This window comes from Leptidea sinapis, chromosome 29 (assembly GCF_905404315.1).
Source record: "Leptidea sinapis chromosome 29, ilLepSina1.1, whole genome shotgun sequence".
Classification (NCBI taxonomy): domain Eukaryota; kingdom Metazoa; phylum Arthropoda; class Insecta; order Lepidoptera; family Pieridae; genus Leptidea; species Leptidea sinapis.
In genome coordinates this window covers 1,549,623-1,569,471 of record NC_066293.1, presented here as the reverse complement: position 1 = coordinate 1,569,471, position 19,849 = coordinate 1,549,623, and the positions used below count along the sequence as shown (strand labels likewise).

The window sequence follows — 19,849 nt, the reverse complement described above, 5'->3', positions numbered from 1 at the left end:
ACTGTTTGCTTTGCGTTTGCCTTATTTTTAAAGACTGAAATAGAAATAATTTTAACAAAGTAATTCTTGGTAAATAACCTAATACTTAATGCTAAGAAAACCAAATATGTGAAATTTACAGGGCCTAAGGTAAGCAATCTAGGGCCTAATCTAGTAATAAACAATGAGGTTTTAGAAACTGTCGTTTCCACAGTGTTAATAGGCTTAACATTGGATAGGAAACTGTCAATGGGCTAGTCATATAATTATCTTATATAGCTGGGAAGTTAATCTCTGCTGCATATGCTCTTAGAAAGATTAGACAGGTCACAAATGTAGTATGTAGTATGTATGTAGGTGCACAGATGTACTTTAGCTATTTTCATAGTAGGTACATATTATGGGATTCTGCTTTAAGAAAAAGAGATTCATAGTATCTTTGTTTTACCAAAAGGGGCGGCAAATCAATATATCAGCTAGGTCCAAGAGTTTTCTCAAAGGAATTTTTTTAAGGACAAAGATATTTTATCGGTTGCTTCTTAATATATTTGTGCGAATATAATGCATATTTGTCAGAATTTAAATTTGTTTGAAAAGAGAAGTGACATTTGTACCTTCAACACAAGACACAGTCATAAATTGCTTACTGGTTATAATCGTTTACGAAAATATTATACCAAGTTGCCTGCAAGAATTACAAGCATCGTCTCGTTCTCTCGAAGACCGCAGTTATACTCACGTGACCAGTCATATGCTCTGCAGTCCGCTTTACGATTTCACAGAATGAGCGCGTTATTAAAGGGCCTCACTTCTGTCATTCAATTTTAATGAATGACGCCATTGATTCGCGTCGTAAGTCGATACTCGACGTTGTGGAATGCAGCATGACATGATTTATTGCGATAGCTATACTAAAACAATATTATAATGAATTAATCATTGTTTTATTCTTAATTCTAATTAAATGAAACATTTAACAATTGGTCAAAATGTAATCTTTGGTATTGGTGTGTAATTTCTTTGTTTGTAAATATTTTTTATACTTAATAAGAATTGTAATTGGCTAATTTAAGGATTTTGTATAAATATAGTGTAATTACCTGAATTTCGTTTTGGCTCTGTTAATAAATATGTATGCTGGTTTTTATTCCGTATGGCATAATAGTAGGCACGTAGAATTACTTTTATTTGTGTTTTAAAATATCAAACAATAATGAGACTTGTCTGGACAGATATCTTTCTACAACAGAATATATCTTTGTTCAAACAGCTGTTAAAAGCCATCTGTCAACTGTCAATTTAGTATGTAGGTACTGAGTTTGTGTTTACAAATTCCAATTAAATATTTAAATTTAAGGTAACCTAAAACTAGTCTTAACTTTTAACTTATTTAATAGTTTAAGAGATAATTTAACATTATAATTTAATATGCGATATCTATCACAAATATTCCAACCATTGATCACAATACCGAAAGGAGCAAAACTTAAAAATACCGATATTACTTGTAAAAGCCAAAAGGTAAATAAATTTTGTTTTCTTACTGTTTTCATGTAAACCTATGAAGTGTAGTGTCGTTTTTAGGTGTCCAAAATAAAAAAATAACTCTTTGATATTGGTGATACGTAAATTGTCGGTATCTATCAATATCAACTGTGAACTCATGAAATAATTTCAAAAGACAATAATTGAATTTTTGCATAAACAAAAATTTTGAAACTCAAAATACTTACCCCCTTATTCATAATTCGTATACTTATTCATAATGGTCCGCTAACTTAAAACAGCAGCTAAGGAGTGTATTTTCTCATTCTGACTTAGGTCAATAGAAGAAGACAGAGTGAGAATTAGCAATGCTTTAAGTTAGCAGACTTTTATGAATAAGGGGGTTAATTGTTACATTGCTACTTCTTACCACATACACAATTACTTCTACCACATTTATGACGAAGTGTGATAATGTGTAATAGAGTGATAATTCCAGAGTGCTATTTGACCAGATCCATGCTGCTAAATTCTACCTTCACACTACACACCATAAATTATAATATCAGCCCCACCATCTGGATCTGTTCATCTAGACTCTACAGTGTGATTTTAAGGATTTTTCACCTACAACCAAACCATGGAACAATCTTCCATTTACCGTGTTTCTATGTTGAATAGACATGGGTACCTTCAAAAATAGCATGTTAAACCTGCGTTCTTTGATTTCTCGGGTGTTACAGAGAATGTGTTGCTGATTGTAAGCTTGTTTGTCCTACTAAAAAAACACAACTATGTGATACACTGATATGTTACTTAGAAAGCTTATAATAAAAAAAAAATCTTAATATTATTACCATAATTATTCACTTCTATTTGTACAAAAATATATATTAATTATAATTTTATTGCTATGATTTAAAAAATTCCAAGTAACATAATATAACAATAATATTTTACATGCACACATTTACATGAACATGAGATTTTAACAGTGGCTATCAAATTAGATCACATTGGTTGCAGTGAAACAGGGTTCTCCTGGACTGTATTAAAGTACTAACCATAATCATACTCTGTGTGCTTAATATAAATTTATAAATTATTCCTATGTAAATAAAAAACTTAGTAGCAGAATATTACCCAGAAATTAAAAATACCAAATAATGCAGGCATCTATATAATGTTATGTTTGTATATTATGAATAATTTTAATTTGTTTCAGTTACTTTTAGAATGCGGTCTCATTCGTCCAACGAGTGCGGGCCTATTTACAATATTACCTCTCGCACGACGGGCTATAGATAAGCTAGAAAACTTAATACATAAATGCTTAGAACATGTGAATGCTCAGCGAATGTCATTGCCATCCTTGACGTCAGCTAGACTGTGGGAACGTAGTGGAAGACTGGACCAAGTTGGAGCTGAACTACTTATGGTACAAGATAGACACAACAAACAGTACTTATTAGCACCGGTGAGTATATTATCCAAGTAGCTTATTAGCAGTAGAACTAAATGTATAAAATTTTCGCTTCATTTAATTATAATTACATATTAATAATAATATTTAGGTTATGTATACATATATATACAGTTGTGGTCAACTAATCAGTGACACTCTGCAGTTTAACCAAATTGTGAATTTATTTTTTATTTTCCAACGAGTCTAAACAAGATTTCATATCCCTTACATGTAAGTATAATTAGTCATTTATATGCCCGATTATACAAACAATAACAACTTCCTAAACATTAAAACTCTTTACAGTATAGCTAATAGATTATCACAGTGCTATTTGTTCAAAAAATGCTGGCTGGTCATTTAATTAGGGACACTGAGATATTGCGTTCTTTTTTCAAAATCTGAATCTCAATATTTTTTTATTTCTTCTCCTATTGTTTCGTGGTAGTTTTGGCGGCAATCAAGATTATTAATTTTAAGTTTTGAGAACAATTTTGAAGAAAAATCAGCAAGAATAAAAGTTGCGATGCATCACTACGAAAAATCATCATGAAGTTTGTTGAGCGTGGTTGGTCATACCGAGGGATAGCAGAATATTTAAAAAAATATGTTAAAAAACTATGGTGAGCAATGCAGTGCACCATTTCAGACGCAACTACACACCTTTAAATGTGCCCAGATAAAAAAGATCGAGAAAAATAACTCCGCAAGAAGATAGAATGATAACCAGATTAGCTAAGAAAGATCCATTTTTAGGCTGTTTTAATTAAACACGAAGTGTTTGGGGCGGACGAAAGAGCCGCTGATACAGCGAGGACCGTTAGACGACGTCTGATAGAAGCAGGGATGTTCGAAGGAGTGGCTCGCAAAGTACCGTTGCTGAAGAAAGAACATAGAAATGCACGTTTTACGTTTGCACGTAAATATTAACATTGGACCTACGCCCAATGGCAACATGTATTATTCTCTGACGAAGCCAAGGTTGATTTCTTCAAATGGAAGGAAATACGTACGCCGTCCTGTAAAAGCGGAAATGAATCCAAGATTCACAAAAAAGCAGGTGAAACATGGCGGTGGAAACATTAAAATATGGGGTTCATTTTCTGGACGTAGAGTGGGACCTGTGAGGAAAGTTCAGGGTAATTTAGACCAACATCAATACAAGGCAATATTAGATGAAACTATGCTTCCCTACGATGAGGAACATCTCCCTTTTATATGGACGTTTCAGCATGATAACGACACGAACAATACCACCCGTTCAGTCAAGTTGTTTCATAACAGTCAGTCGGTATCAGTGCTAGATTGGCCAGCAAATAGCCAGGACCTCAACCCAATCGAGCAGCTTTGGCACGAAATCAACAAAAAAGTTGCCTCTTATCGTACCATATTTTTAGATGAACTTAATGAAGCTTTTCGTGAGGCATGGGCAAACATTCCTGTCGAAACATGTCAGAAACTGATAATGTCTATGCCACATCGGTGTCTAGCGATAATAACTAACAAAGGTTTTGCTGCTGGGTTATTTTACACGTAATAAAATGGAGTTGTTATAGAAATTAAAATACTGGAGATTACTAGTTTTGTTTAACTCTATTTTTCATTTTACTTTACTTTCCTTAATTAAATGTCCAGCTACAGAATTATACCTTAAATTGTATACACATTAAACACTTTTTTCTGTTCATTTAATATTTTATTAACAGCCATTTACTGCATAATAGTTGGACCAAACTATGCAAATAATAGTTACTGAGAAATAAATAGGGTTTTATATTTATATGTACATAACTGGTTATTTCTCTTCAGTATCTTGAATGTCCCTAATTAGTTGACCATGACTGTATATACTAGCTGACCCAGCAAACGTTGTATTGCTAATATTAAAATCGCGATACAAAAGTAACTGTTGATCGTAGATGGGTGAAAATTTGAAGTTGTATGTATTTTTAATGCTGACTCATAATCAAAAAAAGGTTCAAAAAAATTAAAAAAAAAAAAATTGTGGACCACCCTTAACATTAAGGGGGATGAAAAATAAATGTTGTCCGATTCTCAGACCTACCCAATATGCACTCAAAATTTCATGAGAATCGGTCAAGCCGTTTCGGAGGAGTTCAATGTTTAACACCATGACAAGATAATTTTATATATTAGAGATAAATAATATATACTTATATCAACAAGCAAACCCGTTGTTCTTGCGGGTGGAATTTTATAAACTCCTTGAATCCAATCTTAGCTAAACTCCACTCGGCAAAAGGAATATTCCTACCAAATTTCAACTCTACGCCTTATGGTTCCAGAGATATTGTGATGAGTCAATATGTAGGTGGTAATCGAATATATATTATAATAATATATATGTATAATAGATATTATGTATGTTTCAGACACATGAGGAGGCAGTAACAGAGTTGATGGCTGATGTTGGTCCTCTGTCATATAAACAGTTACCATTGCTCATATACCAGGTATGACACTGTTTTATTTATGTAGAATAATGCTGCAATTCTGACGTACACTTCCATACATAGAAATACCTATTGTGTTAATACATTATTTATATGTCAAAACCAATACTCGCTAATGACCTAAGTTACACAACCCTACAAATAAACTTGGTATAAAGTTATACCTGAGAATAAAAACAGAATATGCAACAACATTTTGCTTATCTCTTTTCGTCGTATAACATTTCCCGCTTTATTTGCAAGGCAGCATGACAATCGGAAAACTGCAGAATAATCATTGTATTGACAGTGTTGTCAGCAATATATTCAACATTTTTCATATTATTCTTGGTTTATTCTCAGTTATAACTTTATACCAAGTTTTTATGTAAGGAAGTATAAGTTTAGGTGGTTACGGATAGTGCCTTCTTATACGGGAGATGCCAGTCAAGCCGCCACATATGTACATTCATAATATTTATAAGACACTCTAAGGCTGTATGCACATGGTTTTTTTATGGGAATAAGAGACGAAACGAGGCAGTGCCGTTCAGGATTCTTGAAAAACCCAAAAATTCTGAGCGGCTATTCAATTGCGCTCGTCACCTTGAGACATAAGATGTTTTACACATTACTGCTTCACGGCTGAAAAAGGCGCCGTTGTAGTACCCATAATCTATCCGGCATCCTGTGCAAAGAAGCCTCCAACTGGTAGATGTCCTTAGTCGCCTCTTACCTTTGGGTCTGGAACTTCCCTATTTTTTTTTATGACCCGGTAGTTATATTTCTTTAATAAGAGTCGCCACTGCGCGCGGCCCGCTGTGTTAGGGCCCATTCAAATCTTGTGGTAAAGGTTTAAGAATTTTTTATAGCTTAATAGAGGACAGAATCACCCGCCCGTTAAAAATATATATACTGAGGTATATATATTTTTAACGGGTGGGTCGTTGTGAGCAAAGAGATGAATGGGCGCAATAAATTCATCGAGATTCCTCTTAAGATAAAATTGGGATGAAATTAAATTTATTCTTAAAAACCTGGAGGTCCAAACCCAGGTGTGGTACGAAATTCACTTCTAAATGCAAACGTTTTTCAATTCTCTTTCGTTTCGCAACAAAATATTTTGTCCTTTTTACGTGAGGGACCTTTTGTAAAAGCATATTAATCGACCAATAAAAGACCTCACTACTAATTAGTGATAAATATAATATTCGAAATTTGAATTGGCTTACTAAGGTATAGATAACGCATGAGTTGAATGCAGAGTTCAGTAATGTGATAGTGATGTGACCTAATTATAATTTATGACTATAATGATGAGTGTGTCGATAAATTTAAACAATGCTTCAAGTTTATCATTTAACACCAGGTCAAAATGATGAAAAAATATTTTATTAATTGGTCATCATATTATCCTAATAATTAAATATCAAAATTTTATACTGCCTTTCTTCAACACACATGTCTAAAACATTTGTCGCCATTGCTCGTGCTGGCTAAGAAAAAAATACCTTTTTTCTTGAACGAAACCTGATGGACTCGGAACAGTCATTATTAAAATTAAAAAATAACACGGGATCGCAACTTTAGTGTTAATGATATAACAAGGTAAGCGTACGAAAACTGTTAAGGAGGGCACAGCACTACACCGCAGGCTTGTGAGGCGAGGCGTGCGGACAGCGGGGGGGAGATGCTCTAGCTCTAAGGGGGCGTTATCGCCCACGTTGAGAACCTATGCTCTAGCTCTTTACCACAGGCCCTGACTGCATTCAACTCTCGCATTAACTGTATATAATTTTCAGATCTCAAACAAGTACAGAGACGAGTTACGACCTAAACACGGCCTGTTGCGCGCCAGAGAGTTTCAAATGTTGGACCTCTACGGGGTTCACGCGGACGAAGCGAGCGCCGCCTCTGTCTACGATGACGTCACCGGTGTCTACAGACGGTTGTTTGATTCGTTGCATTTGCCTGTTCATAGAGGTTGGTGTCTGTTTACAAATTTATTTATCCATGATGTAGTTATCATATTATAAATGGGAATCTCTGGTATTGGCCTTCGTAATCCTAAAAAATAATTTTAACAAAAGTTTTATTGGAAAGCATGCACACCGCTCGGTCTTAAATTCTATTAGGCTGAAATGCTGAAACAGTTTGAACCAAAAGTAGTTTTAAGTAAAACAAGTAAAAATCAACATCAATTATTTTTCTAAGCAATGAATAATACACAGAATCATATACGATGTACAATCTCTCACATCACAGGTAGTATGAACCAATTCAATTGCGTCTCGTCATTCGTCGTATTTTCCTCATAAAAAATCCGTTTGGTATCTTATAGTTAACTTGCTTTGGCGAACTTATAAAATAAAAATAAATAATAATAATATTGACACACTTTTACACAAATTATCTTGGCCCAAACTAGGCATTGCCTATACTATGGGTACAAAGAACGATTTATTTAATACAATATACTTACACCTACCGGGATTCGAACCCGGGTCTCTACCTCAGTGGCCAGGGTCACTAACCACTGGGCTATATGGTCGTCGTATTTGTATCACAATGTCTGTAGAGCCGACTAGTACTATTTTTGTGTCACGTTGTTAGTCCGCGATGAACTCGTAATCTACTGAACCGATTTTAATCAAATTTCGCACACTCAGTTTGATCCACCTTGAGAGATAGTTAATAATTCTATCAGATGAATTATAACGCACAGTTTGATGACAGTTCTGCTGTGACATTATTTTATATCAAGAACAGGGACAAAATGAAATAATTATTGTAATTATAGATCATCTACAAATTTCGTAATTAAAAAAAAAGATTTTAAATTGTGTATAAAAGTATTCATTTATTTAGGTGAAGCAAAGCGCACATATCACCAGCTAGTAGGTTATATATAAACATTGTGACAACATTTTAGTGTCAGCGCCCCCTGGTGAGATGGGTGGGTCAGTTTCGCATGAGTGGCAGCTGCCGGCCGCCGCGGGAGAGGACACAGTGGCCGTATGTCCGTCCTGCTCGCACGTTTCCTTGCGGGGCCCGTGCCAACGGTGCGGGAGCGAGACAACAACACTCAACAGCATCGAGGTATGAGTATACTTATTTACAGTATATTCATTTCAAATAGCGCAATTAGGGTCTATGTTTTTGGCGCCCATTTTTGCCGTGAAGCAGTAATGTGTAAACATTATTCTGTTTCGGTTTCTGAAGGGCGCCATAGCTTGTCAAACTACTGAGTAAATGAGGCTTAACATCTTATGTTTTATATAGTTTAATATAATATAATAATACAATGTAATATTATACAGTATAGATATAGTACCTATAATAATATGACAACATATAAATCAACATCTAAAAAAAATGTAAGATGTGCATCATTGACAGTAAAAAATATTTAGCTGAGAAAAGAAATAATTTGTCACTGAGGCAAAAACAGTTTTATATAACGTTTTAAGGTTTTGTGGCTCGACTCGACTCGGCCCGAAAAGTATAACATTCCGGCGAGCGACAGGCGGCAGCCGTCAGTACCAAATAGTATAATAATATATAGGGAAAAGAGATCCCTCTCTGCGCATTATGAGCTGTCTACTTGAAAACTAGCGCCATCTGGAGATTGGCCCCGAAAATCTTAATATATATAAATCTCGTGTCACAATGTTTGTCCTCAATGGACTCCTAAACTAATGAACAGATTTTAATGGGGATTACTTCATGGAGTGCAGTTTGGTCCAACTTGAGAGATAGGATAGTTTTTATTTCGATTTGGGACCCATAATTATTTTTATTTTCAATGTTTGTTTTGTATGGACATATTTTCTATGAGAGAATTTAGTGACGCACGGTTTGACAGTTCCGCTGTGAAACAATTTCATTATAACAACGGAGCATTTTTTACGGAATAATTCTTGATGTTTTGAAATATTATTGGCAAATTCCGATAAAACAGTATTTTTTTTTATTATCTACAGAACAACGTCTGTTGGGGCAGCTAGTAACTATATATAAGCTCGAAAATATAAAATTCATTTTTAATGTTGTGACGCAATTTAATAACTAATTTTACTTTTTAATGTAGGTATTGCAATTGATTACCATGTTGAAATTGCGCGTATAGTTAGTTATTTAATTTTGCCACATCATAGAATATAAAGGATAGATTTAGAAGTGCAAATATGCAAAATGGAACACGAGAGCTACATACATGCGCAAACGTTAGAAGTAGCTGCCATTTTATGACCAGTGGGCAGTGACAGAATTATAGAAAAGTTGAAAGGTTTCAAACCGAGTGACAGCTGACAAAGCTTTCATTTTCGGGCCAACTAACAGATGGCACCACAGTCTTCTGAGAACTTCACTTTAAGGCGTCTGTCCCACCCCTGGTCAGTACTCAGTCAGCGGTTGCCCGTGGGCACCAGTGACCGGCCACGGCGAGTCAGACTACGTTCGCCCGCTGACACGATATCTTAACAAGTTACAAGACCAGCCATACCAATTTAAGTCTCTTTGAGGCATTTGTGTCCTTAGATATTTTAACTTTATTTTTATTTACTATATTAAAAGTAAGCTTACCGGCGTTTACTTTTATATTTAAGTTATAAAATTGTTTTCTCTAAAAGTGAATTTGTAAACACTTATGACAAATAAATTATTTAACCGATATGTCTCAAGGTGATGAGCGCAATAATTGTAGTGCCGCTCAGAATTTTTGGGGGTTTTCAAGAATCCTGAGCGGCATTGCATTGTAATGCGCAGGGCGTATCAATTACCATCAACTAAACATCCTGCTCAGCTCGTCCCTTATTTTCATTAAAAAAATTGTCTCTCAGAACGTAGCAGTGATTTACTTGACACCATTATATTATTTGTATACAATTTGAAAGAAATTATAATTATTTATTTTAAACCTTGTATATAAATTGAAACTTATTTAATTCTCGTCCATTGGTTGTGGTTCAGTAGACATATGAGTTACAAGAGGCTTGGTAACTGAAGTATGATACAAATGGTCTAGTTGACCAGCTAACGTCAAGGTGTCGAATCTGCGTGACGGTGAGCGCGCGCATCGTATATAAATTCACTCTGATAATTTTTCCTTAACATCAAAGGATTGTATGGTTTTCAGATGCTTTTCCATTCGGCTCTCAATATATGATTTCCAAATTTTGATTTGATGAGATTTGAATAACCCAAAAATGAGCGGCTCTACAATTGCGCTTGTCACCTAGACATATAAGATGTTAGGTCTTACTTACCCAGTAATTTCACTAGCTACGGCGCCCTTCACACCGAAACACATTACTGCTTCACGGCAGAAAAAGGCGTCGTTGTGGTACCCATAATCTAGCCGGCATCCTGTACAAAGGAACCTCCCACTGGTAAATGATGGTGCGGATATTCTTCACGTGAGCTTTTAACCAATCTTATACAGGGTGGCCGAGAAGTTGGCGTCCAAAGCTAAAATTTGAAAGCCTCATGGTGATGAGTATCCGAATCACCCCTATGTATGTTCTACGATTTTGCGTAGTTTAGGAGATAATAATTTTTTATCCCCTTTTATCCGCTTTTTTCACCTAATTGTGGTAGGACTGTTTTCAAATTTTTTTGAACACTTTTAGTTAATTTTATTGTTGATAACTACAGTTGCAATAACCTAACATAAGAAACTATGAATAGTTTAGACAGTGCAGAACTAGTTTAGAATTGAGTCGTAAGTTCAAGATAACTGCTCCAGTTAATTTCATTAAAATGTTCAAGGTATCAAAAAAAATTAAAATGGTGAGCCTATGGTCCTAATTTTTTTTATAAACTTTCCAGAACATAGAGTTATATTTTCTGTTACAGATTTTCAAAGTAAAATAGGTCATTTCAATTTCAAAATAAATACTTACTTTATTGCGGTTTTTCTTTTTAATTTTGAGTTAAGATGACTTTAAATAAAACACAGTATTGTTAATTAATTGATTTATTCACAGTTTTCAAAATTACGCCCTCCTTCTGAAATACATATCCTACATCTACGTAGAAAATTATGTTTTAACCGCCTAAAACCTTCACGGTTATTTCCAACGCCGTTTTCTGCTTCACGAATTTTTATTCTCAGTTCTACTTCACTCGACGCTTCTCTTGCGTAAGTTATTTCTTTAAAGTAACCCCAAATAAAAAAATCGATGGGGTTAAGAACGGGGTAGCGTAGCGGCCACCTTATTGGTCCTTGTCTTCCGATCCATCTGGGTATTTTTCATCTAAATATGTTCGCACTTGCCTCGCGTAATGATATGGCGCGCCATCGTTCTGGAATACCATATTTCTTTGTAATTCCAGGTTCACATCTTCGAGTAAAAGTGGTAAATCATTTTCTAAAAAGTTTTTGTGTGTGTCACCATTAAGTCTGAACGGCAATTTGAACGGCCCAATCAATTCGCCATTCAAGATACCAGACCACATGTTGACACTGAAACGGTTATGGAATGATGAAGGCCTTGCCGCGTGTGGGTTTTCTATCGCCCAAATGAGGTAATTGTGGATATTGAAAACTCCACTTGGCTCGAATCTTGATTCATCTGTCCACAAAATTTTGTTGAAGAACCCGGGGTCTTATAATAGCGTGATTGTCAATGTGCAGCATTTAGTCAAAGCAGTGCTTATCTCCAGGTGGGTCACACGTTTGTTCTGGGCACGAGGTACAGCGAGTGTCTGCAGGCTCGATGCACTCCGCCGGACTCGAACCCCACGCCCCTCGTCATGTCGTGCTACGGCATCGGAATCACAAGGTTAGCGGTCGACTCATGGATCTCTAAGGCTGAGATTTATAGTCTATAAAATGCGTTCAAGGGATTCATTGAGAGAGACGTTTAGTGAAATTAATATTATGATAGTTCACTGCCAGTACATATACGAGAACCTTCTGTACGTTCATAAACCTATAAACCAATTTTAAAAGAATAGTGATGTACATAATGTCAATACTCGTAACAAACATAAACTCGCAATTCCATCTACTAGGCTCCGTAAAATTGCTAAATCTTTTAAAGTGGATTGTGTTATATTTTATAATAAACTACCAAATGATATTAAAATATTACCAATTAAAAAAAAATATGAATTATAATTCATTTTCATTTGTTATAACAAATTTATTAACATCTAAGGCTTATTATAACGTGAAAGATTATTTGAATAATAAAGATGGTTGAATATTTTTTTCTAAATTTATTGTTAGATATACTCATTTGAATGCTATTGTAACTTTTGCAATTCATCCTGACTTGCATTAAATAACTTATAAAAGTTTTACAGTGAATATAGATTTTTTGAATTGAATTGAAACTTATCTGAGTGTAAGCTTAGCACAATCGTTTGATTTTGTTATTATAGTTATATATATCTGTCATGAAATTATGCTCAGCTTAAGATAAGAAAGCCCAATGCAAAGTCAAGTTTGCATTTTATCACACTAAGCTAAGTTTTATGTAAGTAAAGTATAAGTATGCTGTATAGATTTTTTTTTAATATTGTATTTAAAGGGTTTTGGTGGGGATGATATCCTAAGTCGTGCACGTTTCTTTATCGAGCTACCCATGTCCACCAATCAAGGAAGTTCCATAGTTTGGTAAGATGAAGCAAAAAGTTCCTTAGTCAAAGTCAAGTCAAAGTCAAAATATCTTTATTCATTGAAATCATATTTGATTATTTTGAATCGTCAATTTAAGGTTTCTTATAATAATAAGAGCTACATAATGTAGTTTGTAAAAATAATACATATACTTATACTCTAGAAAATTATAATATATATTTTGTTTTATTAAGACAGAGTTAACTCTGTGTTGTAGCATGTTCATTCGCAAGCTTTAATTGAATTTTTAAATTTGTTTATTTTCAGATTAAGCATATCACTTGGGAGTTTGTTATAAAAGCGTATACATTGCCCTTTAAATGATTTATCAACTTTATGGAGCCTGGTAGTGGTAACATCTAGCTTATCTTTATTCCTAGTATTAAACTTATGACTATCGCTATTTTTCTTAATCAAGTTAATATTCTTGTGCACATACATCAGATTTTCATAAATATATTGACAAGTGACGGTCATTATACTTATCTCTTTAAATTTTTCACGGAGTGATTCTTTGGGACCCACATTGTAAATTGCACGTACAGCCCTCTTCTGCAGCATAAAGATGATGTTAATATCTGCAGCACTTCCCCACAGCAGTATACCATAAGACATAATGCTGTGAAAGTAGCTGAAATAGACTAGTCTATCTGTGGCTACATCTGTATAGAGACGGATCTTTTTGACAATAGCTTAAAAAAGCAAAACTAAATGATCTGTGTGACACTGGTCTTCCGAAACTGGAGTCTACTTAATTACATACTTGAGCGCAACACTGATTTATATTGACCCCGATATGTTTCACTTTTCATTGGTACTTTTCCAATGGCTTATAAATTGTAATAGGTATAATCCAAACAATTTGTTATGTTTTTAAAGTGATCACCCTCACTTCTAGGATTAATACACAAATAAAATTAAATTTAATAAAAACAAAATTTTATGAACGATGCGGGGCCGCGAACCCACGATCTCCGGCGTTCCGTGCCGGTGCTCTAACCAACTGAGCTAACTGTTCCAGTGACGTATCGTCTTAAATTCTTGTATACCTTGTTCAACTCTCAGGTTGTGGTTTCATCTACAGGATCTACTTTACAGTTAATAACCTGCTCAACACCAATATTTGCATATTAGGAAATTGACTTGAGATGTCGCTTTTGTAAATCTAAACAATAAACAGGTATAATCCATACAAACATTATTTAATACTGTATATTCTGTTGTGCCCAGGTTGTTAGCAGGCAGTATCGAGCACCTCAGCTCAGAGACCAGTATCAGGTGGCCGGCGCCCATTGCGCCCTATACTGCGCTCGTCATCGGGCCTAAGGTATTCAAATTCAAATATTTTTATTCAAAATCACTTATTGTACGTCAAAAACTACCACCCATTCAAAAGAGACTGCCTCAGACCTGAGAAGAATGGGCGCAAGAAACTCAGCGGGCTTTTTTTTATAAAAATATGGATGACAATGTGAATAATAAACATTTATAATTAAAGAGCCTGAGGGTGTTCGCTTTATTCCCAGTCCGTGGTGTCATTAAGAAAATCGTTTATGCTATAGTAAACTTTCCCACACAAACGTTTTTTAACAATTCTTTTAAATTTTGTAACACATTTATTTTGTACATTTTCTGGCAACATATTGTAGAAGCATATACATCGCCCAACAAAAGACTTACTAACTCGACCCAACCGAGTAGTAGGCATAACAAGTATATGTTTGTTCCTCGTGTTAACATTATGAATGTCACAGTTTCTAGAAAATTCCTCAATGTGCTTATGAACATACAGAACATTATCAAAAATGTAAGGGCCGCACTGCCCCATAACAATATACCATAGGATGTATTATTATTTATTGTATGTCGTGCAATACTTACGTACCGCTCTCTCAACGATTATTTTCCACATATTTTGGAAATATTTATTGTTAGATTATTTTGACTGATGTTCCACAGGAAGGCTCGAAGGAATGGTTGAGTCACAACCCGGAGCGAGTTCGCGGGGTCTCGCAACTGATCACCGATGCGCTCGGTGATGAGGAAGTCATCATCGACGACAGGCATCACCTCACCATCGGGAAACGACTGATGCTCGCCGATAGGTGACTACTTCTATATTCATTAGGTCATTGCTTGATTTTTGCGGGTACTTGTAAATTTTTGAAGTACGGAATTACGACAGTAAGGCCAACAAGATGAGATAAAGAATGTAAACAAAGTTTCAGGGGTTCAAAACATTTTCATCGATATCTTTGAAGTTTGAATAATGAAAAGAATTGATATATTTCAGAGGTGGTCTAGAGCTGCCAGGATGTGATTCCATAATTAAAATCAACAACTGCTCACAATAACTGCAAAAATTACCATGAAAACTAACAGTAACGGATTAATAATAACAAAAAACTATGTAAATACGGAAACGACAAAAAAAAAGTATCACTTTGAATGCAACCCTAACAACAATAAATTTTCGCAAAATGGCGGACCAAATGTTGACAACTACGGTATTGACAGCTTCCCTGTACCACGAAACACGCAACGACAGCTGCTATCACCGACCATCTGACGCCTTTACTGCTTACTAGTGATAAGGACAGAGATAATCGCTCAGTATCGGAATGTACCTCAGTAACGGTCCGTTTGTTTGCATTCTTTATCTCATCTCGTTGGCCGAAGTGTAGAGGTACTCATTGACATACTTTCACGAAATGAACGGTTGAGTAACTAAATCTTAAACTGAAAATTATGAAAATCGGAAGCCCGGGGAAAAGAGTTCCATTACCAACCTTATAGCCGATGTGAGTAAATATATTACTTGTAAGCCACCACAGGTAATAAAACAGTATACACAAAATTAAAATTCATACCCATATCGCCCAACAAAAGACTTACTAACTCAACCGAGCTTAAGTTTGTTCGTGGTGTTAACATTATGATTATCACAGTCTCTAGAAAGATTAACTAATGTGCCACCTGACAACGCTCCTGTGATTCCTCTGGTGTTGAAAGAGATAGTGGACGGCGGTGATGACTTAAACACAAATCTTTAAATTAATTAAAAAATCCTCTACTTCCACAAAAAATACATTGGTTTACAATTTAAATCTATAATAATAATGTCAACCCTTCTTCTTGAGCCTTCTAATTATTATTGAAGTGAAACTTCTTTATCGACGCATGGGAGAAATTTTATAGCAATGTCGTCACGATTTTCAGTTACGCGGCATGTTGTTATTTTTAAAACAAAGATCAGTATAGTGTTGTAAGGTATAATAATATATTAGCTTACAAGTGACAAAATAAATAGACTAATTTGTATGCATGACTGTATAATAAAATAACTTTAATTTATTACGTAAAAAAACTTTTTTCTTATGTATGTATAAATCTTTATGTACCCAATTGCTGTAAAGTTGTAAATAGTAGAAAAATGATATATAAGACATAAGAATATATATCCATTTCAAAATAATTAACTTCAGCAGTTACTACATAAAGTTGCAGAACGTCGCAAAAAGTTACATATACATTTTTTTAGGTTATACAAATTTATTTTGACGTCAAAGTCATGTTTACTTTTTGTTTTTTAGGATGGGGTATCCTTACATCATAGTTTGCGGCCGAAGTTCTACAGACACGCCGCCAAAATACGAGTTATACCGAAGTAATAGCGGCCACGAAGAACCCGGGCCCCTGCTACTAGAACTGTCCCCTCTGCTAGAACATATCAAGCAGAGCCAACCAAAACTGTTTAATAAATGTATTAACTCGTTTTATGTTTTACTTTTTTTATGGAAAAGGTTTGTCCTCCTTTTCCAGTGTATGATACACCTGGTGTTAAGTGATCATCACCGCCCTTAATCTCTTGCAACACCAGAGGAATTACAGAAGCGTTGCCGGCCTTTAAGGAAGACCTTCAAAAAAAGCGCGTACACCTTTCTTAAAGGCCGGCAACGCTCTTGTGATTCCTCTGGTGTTGCAAGAGATTAAGGGCGGTGGTGATCACTTAACACCAGGCGACCCGTACGCTCGTTTGTGCTCCTATTCCATAAAAAAAGGTGTACGCGCTTTTTTTTACCTTACCTTCAAAAAAAGAGCGCGTACACCTTTTTTTTGAAGGTACCCATGTCGTATAGTCCCGAAAACACCGCACAAGGAAGTTCATTCCACCCCACTGTGGAGGTACGCCGCAAATCCAGATGGTAAGGATGATATCCTAACTTGTGGCGTGTCGTGCGGAGGTGGAATTCGGCGGCAGGAATGAGGTGAAACAGCTATTCGGAACTCTCCCCGTGATAAATGCGGTAGAAGAAACACAATGAAGTGACGTCTCTACGCAACGCCTAGAGAGCACAGGGTCCCTGACAATTTGAGCTGCTCTGCGTTTAAGAGAACGATGGGAAGCAGTCCCAACGGCCAGATTCACGTAATTTTACATGAGCGATATCGCAGCGACATCTGTCGTTCACCTACGATTCGTATTCACGTGATTTAAATCGCACGTTCGAGAAACGACCCTATCCAAAAATCGCTAAACCGTATTCACGTCAGCTAGACGGACTTCAATCGTTGTGTCTGTGGTATTCTGTTATCTTTTTACAATCGGTTACAAACGATTTAATGTCAAATCGAACGTCTGAGAAGTCGCTGAACTTAAGTGAGTAATTTGCAGTTGTTGGCTGCTGAAAGTTTTTTCATAAACATGAATATCAGCTTGTCTTGGCTATGTTTGGATCTTTCTGAAAGGGAAGACCGGCGAAGAGAACGTCGACGCCGAAATAATATAAGGATCAACAAATATTTTGCTTTCGAAATGTCAGATACCTACGGAGTTCGTGAAAACATTTCGCTTTACCAAGGATTGGTCCTTGGCCTTATTGAAGACCTCGTTCCTCTAATTCCATGAGAGCGTATTACCTACTAAACTTAGTTTCCTCACTACTCACTACAATCATTTATATTATAGCTATTAATAGCAATAGCATTTTATGCTACAGGATCTTATCAAACCATTGTTGGTCAGAGTAATTTCAACTCAGTAGGTAGGTATCTCAACCTACAGTGTCTACAGCAGTGCGACAGGTGACTAAAGCACTCAATGATGTTGAGTTATTCAAAAAACATAGATATTTATTTTCCTCTTACTCAGGACGGAAGAGATAGAATAAAGAGAAGGTATTTATTTACATTTACCTATGTTATTGGACTAATTAAATACCTACTTAATTATTTGTTAAATATTGTAGGTACTTATTACAGCTACGTACTTATGAAAAAATTTAAATAGCTCAGTAAGTAATTCAAGTTGACGCACGGTTACAATTTTCTTTGAGCTCATTTTGTTTAATTGAACAACACGAGACGAGAAAGATTTACCTACACTTGGGCGAAAATCCAGTATGACTTTGATGTACGGCGGTTTTTTTAAATTACAACCATTTGGGTACGACTTTTCTTTTTCAGCCTATTAATTTCTGTATAAAAATAATTATACCTTAACTTTTTACTACTCTACGGCTTCAAATATTGTTAGGTTGAGTACTAGTAACTGAGCAAAAGACTCTGATATCATAATACACATATTTAAAAGAATAAGGTAGAAAATAAATGAATTGTAGAATTGACTGGCAATGTCCTATATATAAGTCGTCGATGAGTCGCTGAGTTTCAGTCCTATTGAGTTGTCTTCCTATCGAATCAGTACGTGTTAACGCCTGTAACAGCTGAGAGGAGGAGACGGCGGGGGAGAGGGGAAGCGACCAGTTTTTAGAACCTGCGCCGACATACGCGAGAGAGACCGCCATCGCCCGGCCGTAATGAGAGACGTCCTTGTTTAGCATTATATTTAATCTATACCTAATAATCTTGTTAATATAAATCTAGAAGTTTAAGTTTTGTTTTAATTATAAACAAAAAGTGGCGACCGTGACAGGACGGAGTACTCTAAAAGATAATATTCTTTTAATAAGCATTACGCTGCCGGCGACTTAAAAAGTGCCACGTGATTGACACGACGAACAAGACGTTGGAACTTGGAACATCGATGAGAATTAGATCTACGTTTGATTTTGGATAATTTGAGATTACTGCTATTGGAGCCTGATGAACCAGTGGAGATCCAGAGGTCTAATCCAAGGAAAGTAAGCCTGTTCCATACTTAAAGCTGTTCCAAAGCATTCCTTTGTTCCACTCATATATCGCATTTAGTTTGTGTGCAGTAGCCGTTATGTTATTCATTTAATTTAGCGATTTTAAATAGTACTCAAGCGTTAGATATTTAATAATTTATATATCTAATCAAGCTTACATTGAGGCTATAATTGTTAAAGCTTTAAATTGCATGCAAACGATAAGCATCATATCAGCTATCTACCTATTGCCTATATTGTATTTGATTTTAATAATTCTGCCAGTTTTCTTATAAATTAATTTACTGTATCGCTGCCAGTTAGCGGCTTATTTGCTACGCTTCTTATACATCACTCTATTTCTTTATTTCTCTTTATTTAGCAAATCATTTCATTTTGCCTAATTTGTTCCGTATATAGCTTACATTTATAGCTAGTTTCTTGCATAACAAGGTCATAATTAACCCTTTTAAAAATAAATTTGTTCAACACAATATAAAACGTTTTGTCAACTTATTCCAGCGTTCGAAAGATCGAGTTGTTTGGTGTTTCTGTATAATCCGCTGTGCTGTAAGGCGCTGTGTGCGAATACCCGTTGCCGTTGGACTTTAGACTCCGGCACAACAATACATCACGGAGCATCTAACCGTCGGAGCGGCGTAGCGGCGACTGTATTTGAAGTGATCTGTTTATCTCCTTGTACTCGTCA

At 35.5% G+C, this 19,849-nt stretch overlaps 1 protein-coding gene across 1 annotated transcript; it reads left to right on the top strand.

Moving 5' to 3' along the window:
* Positions 1–1,304: 1,304 nt before the first annotated feature.
* Positions 1,305–16,873, top strand: LOC126973538 (probable proline--tRNA ligase, mitochondrial). Its single transcript, XM_050820882.1, has 9 exons — positions 1,305–1,500; positions 2,690–2,941; positions 5,323–5,403; positions 7,185–7,365; positions 8,315–8,481; positions 12,049–12,167; positions 14,240–14,336; positions 14,969–15,114; positions 16,603–16,873. Exons 1-9 carry the CDS (start codon positions 1,408–1,410, stop codon positions 16,871–16,873), a joined length of 1,407 nt encoding a protein of 468 aa, XP_050676839.1. The 5' UTR covers positions 1,305–1,407.
* Positions 16,874–19,849: the final 2,976 nt, after the last annotated feature.

What these genes read in the sequence shown, in the direction of transcription:
- LOC126973538 (XM_050820882.1), top strand. Translation starts at nt 1,408, where the DNA reads ATGCGATATCTATCACAAATATTCCAACCATTGATCACAATACCGAAA. An exon ending in TTACTTGTAAAAGCCAAAAG is followed by an intron (nt 1,501 to 2,689) that starts GTAAATAAATTT and finishes AATTTGTTTCAG; the next exon opens with TTACTTTTAGAATGCGGTCT. An exon ending in CGACTGATGCTCGCCGATAG is followed by an intron (nt 15,115 to 16,602) that starts GTGACTACTTCT and finishes TTTGTTTTTTAG; the next exon opens with GATGGGGTATCCTTACATCA.